This window comes from Pseudochaenichthys georgianus, chromosome 20 (assembly GCF_902827115.2).
Source record: "Pseudochaenichthys georgianus chromosome 20, fPseGeo1.2, whole genome shotgun sequence".
Lineage (NCBI taxonomy): Eukaryota > Metazoa > Chordata > Actinopteri > Perciformes > Channichthyidae > Pseudochaenichthys > Pseudochaenichthys georgianus.
The window spans coordinates 11,489,135-11,493,059 of NC_047522.1; the positions used below are offsets into that span (position 1 = coordinate 11,489,135).

The following is a 3,925-nucleotide window of genomic DNA, read 5'->3' on the forward strand; positions in this document are numbered from 1 at the left end:
TTGCTCTCCGAACATTGCACATACACCGCCTTTTTCTGCTAGGAGCATGTCTAGGGCCATTCTGTTTTGATAGGCCATGAGTGATGTGGCTTTCAATTGCTCACTAACTGCCTTGAGTCCGACATGTGTGAGGTTTCCTAGGCGTTGGACATTATAATGAATGTAATTGATGCGGTCTGTGTTTTTATTGATGACACACCAGGGGCAGATGACGGATGTGAAGCCGTCCGCTACTTGATCGGCTATTTTGTAGTCACTTGGTACGCCCCGTGGTACCCCTATTGCGTCTATGTACGTTGGATCTGGGTCAATCATGGCTTCGCGTTTGACTCTGTTCGTAGTATGATAGGGGTATTGTTCTGCCAGGTTTGTTATGTCCCCTACTTTTAATTTGTAGGTCTTCACTGGTAGAAGCAAAGTGACCAGTGCACATAGACCACTGGCATTATATGGGATGCGATCGTGGAGTTGGTTGCCACCGCAGTGGAACCATATGTCTGCTCGGATTACACCACGTCCAGGTGTAGTTGGTGTCACTATGTGGTCGCAGAGAGTTTTGTTGAACCCCCCAGTGTTTCTGATTGTGGTGTTGAAACAGGTGTAATTCAACCTCGGAACTTTGGCAAAGAATAAGGGCGTTTTTAACTCCGCGTTGGCTAAAGGGAAGTAAACGTCGTATTTAGAGCAATTGTGTTGAGGGTTGTCTGTCCCCATTATTTCAGTGGCACACATTGGTTCTACCGGGGCAGGAATTATGTGGAGCAGGGGTCTGGCTCCCATACAAACGAGGCAGTCATCGCCTGTGTCTAGCGCGGCTTGTTGTGCCATCAGTAACCAGTTGTTGCTGTTTGCTGAGTGTCCCGAGATTCCAGTTGCTACTTGGAACTCTTGATCAGTTGTCCACTCCTTAGTGGAGTGGATCACCACCCCCTTTTGGACGGATACTATGTCAGATTGTGGTCTTTTAATGCGACTGGACATGCATACGTATATAGAGAAATGGGGGCTTGGCGATGTCTTGGGCCATAGATAAAAGGATGCGCAAGGGGGTTCATCTTTCTTGGGTTGGGGTACCCCCGTTAAGTCTAACTGTACTATGAGGCCAGATGAGGATTTTGCTAGGTGTACTCTTTGCCTTACTTTTTTCGCTGTTCCTGTTGACGATGAACTCCAATCCGCCCCTGTCTCTCCCACCAAGTCGGTCCACGCTCGACCATAGCTATATCTTTCATTGGGATCGCCTTTTCCGAACCAAAAGTCTAGCGTCATGTACCATTGGTATTTGTTTCCCCACGACCGTCCTTTTTGGTTGCGTTCGTTTGACAAACTGGTGTACGGGATGAGGGTAGTGGTGCTTGAGTCCGAGGGTATGCAAAGTGTCAGCGAGATGTGTCTTAATGCATCTTTCTGGTTACATTGGGTGAAATTTGCCGTATCTACTGTGCCGGCTACATTGCGGACTTGTCTAGTTAGGCTGTTTTTTGGAGGAGAAAAGGTATCTTGTGTAGTTTCATTTTGTGGGTAATTTGGATTATTACTTTGGTCAATGATTTGCCTCCCCCTTTCACCCACTATGATAATGATTATTCCAACAATGATGAAAAAACACAGTGTTAAGGCCAAGCAATAGAGGTGTTGGTTAGGTCCTGAGTTCTTCTTCAGCTTCGTTTTTCTTGTAAAAGTTATTTGGTGTATCAGTGTAGGTGAGTGTCTCTTGTGTGGTGTGTGTATGTGATGCGTGTGGTGTACCGCCTACTTTGGGGGAGCGGTCCCTTGTTGTGCCTCCTCGCCGGCTGTTATCTCCTGGGCTGCCGTTGGTTCTCCTGTTGTCTCCTCCTCCTCGGAAGTGGAGTCGATGTCCACACTTGGGGGTTGGGGGGCTTCGGTTGTTTGCCTGATGTTCAGTTGGCCTAGGTCCTGGATGGTGTCAGCGAGGGTCCTGGTAGGTGCTGGTGCTTCCACACACCTGCTCCAGTGGTACCACGTGTCTCCTTTTCCATCTACTCTGACTGCATGATCTGTTCGCTGGGTTACCTTGAGTGGTTCAGAGAACCTTGGAGCACACCACTTGGGTTTGATCGTCTTCAGGCGGACTTATTCAGCGTCCCTGCTGCCCTCAGCTTCCTCTGTGTGTCCTTTGGCTCTGGCTGCTGTGGACTCGTCCGCGAACTCTGCAACGAGGCATTTTAGTTGTTTATAGTAGGCCTGGTGCCCCATTTTGTCATACAGTTCCTTTGAAACCGTGGCTCCCGCCCCTGGGCCTGGAAACTGGTGCCCATGAGTCATCTCATATGGAGTGAACCCAGGCGAGAGATAGTGCCTCCAACCATGTCATTCCTGTTTCTTCCATCGCCTTTGCTAGTTTCTGTTTTAGATTTAAGTTCATTCTCTCAACCTTTCCCTGTGATTGTGGATGATACACTGCTCCAAATCTGTGGGTTAGCCCAAGAGAGGCTTCCACCACCGCTAAATCGTGATTTTTGAAGTGGCTGCCATTGTCACTGCGAATCTTTTTGGGGAACCCGTGTCTTGGAATATAGGTTTGTACCAGGAAGTTGATTACAGACTGGCTGTCTTCTTTTGCACAGGGGATGGCTTATGGCCACCCTGTGTAGGCATCCACAACCATGAGTATGTACCTCTTTCCCCTATGTCTGTCTATCATGTCTGTATAGTCTATGACTATCTCCTCCCCTGCCATTGTTACTGCAGGAAACTTTCCCTCATGTGATTTGATGGTTGCTCTCACATTGTAGCGTCCACAAATACTGCATTATTCAAGATGATTGGCTATTAAATCTGGTAGGTAGGGGTGCCACCAATGGGTCAGGGCCCTAACCATTTGGTTCTTTCCTACGTGTGCCATTGAGTGTGCTTCCTTCATCATAGCTCTTACCCACCCTGGTGGGATCACTGTCCTCCCGTCTGGGGAGTACCAAATGTAATTTGCTCCCTTTCTTGCCCCTTTGTTTCTCCAGGCCGTTAGTTCTTGCGGGGAAGCTTTAGATTGTTCTTTAGCCAACGCCTCATCTGTTCTGGCTTCTAGTATTCCTTCTTGGGGAGCCCGTACAACCATTTGTGAGAATGTGGCTTCTTATCCGGCTGCCTGCTTGGCGGCCAGATCGGCGGCATTGTTTCCATCGGTTAGGTACCCTGTGGTTTTGGAGTGTCCTTTGCATTTGATTACAGCTACTCTGTTGGGTTTCATGATAGCCTCCTCTAACGCCTTGATTTCGTGATAGTGTTTCACTGGTGTTCCTGTATTAGTTACGAATCCTGCCCTGAGCCATCTTTTTAGGTCGTGGTGCACTACCCCGTGTACGTATGCTGAGTCTGTGTACACATTGATGTCTTGATCTATTCCTTGGTTCAAAGCGGCGATTACGCCCTTTAGTTCAGCTAGTTGAGCTGACACTTTTCCTTTGATGGGGGAGGAGTCAATGTTTTCAAAAAGTCCTGTCTCATTACTTCGTCCTACCACAGCGTAGGCCCCTTTTAGGCCGTCCTGTGGGTGTCTGTAACAACATCCGTCAGTGAACATGTCTCTTGCCCCTGTTACTGGCGTTTCCTGCATGTCTGGGCGTATTTTTACATCCTGCACTACTTTTTCCTCACACCTGTGTTGGACTCCTTGTCCTGCCATGTTGGTGCCTTCATGTGTGTAGGTTATGTGTGGCTGTGTCAGAGACTTTTCTAACCTGGTCTGTCTTGCTGATGTCATGGTGAAGGCCGCTGAGTTGACTAGGGCTACAATGCTATGGCTTGTGAGCACTGTAAGTGGGTGTCTCATCACTATGTGTTGGATTTTCCTTAGTACTCTAGCCACTCCAGCTGCATGTCTGATGCATGGGGGTTCTTTTGCCTCTGCTGCATCTAGTGCTACGCTAGCATACAGCAAACATTTTCTGCCTGGACTCTGATCCCC

General features: G+C 48.4%; 1 protein-coding gene across 1 annotated transcript; it reads right to left on the minus strand.

Annotated features, from left to right (window-relative positions):
- Positions 1-3,094: 3,094 nt before the first annotated feature.
- LOC139435922 (ribonuclease H-like) lies at positions 3,095-3,643 on the minus strand. Its single transcript, XM_071206983.1, has one exon. The coding sequence runs from the start codon at positions 3,641-3,643 to the stop codon at positions 3,095-3,097; it is 549 nt and encodes a 182-aa protein (XP_071063084.1).
- Positions 3,644-3,925: the final 282 nt, after the last annotated feature.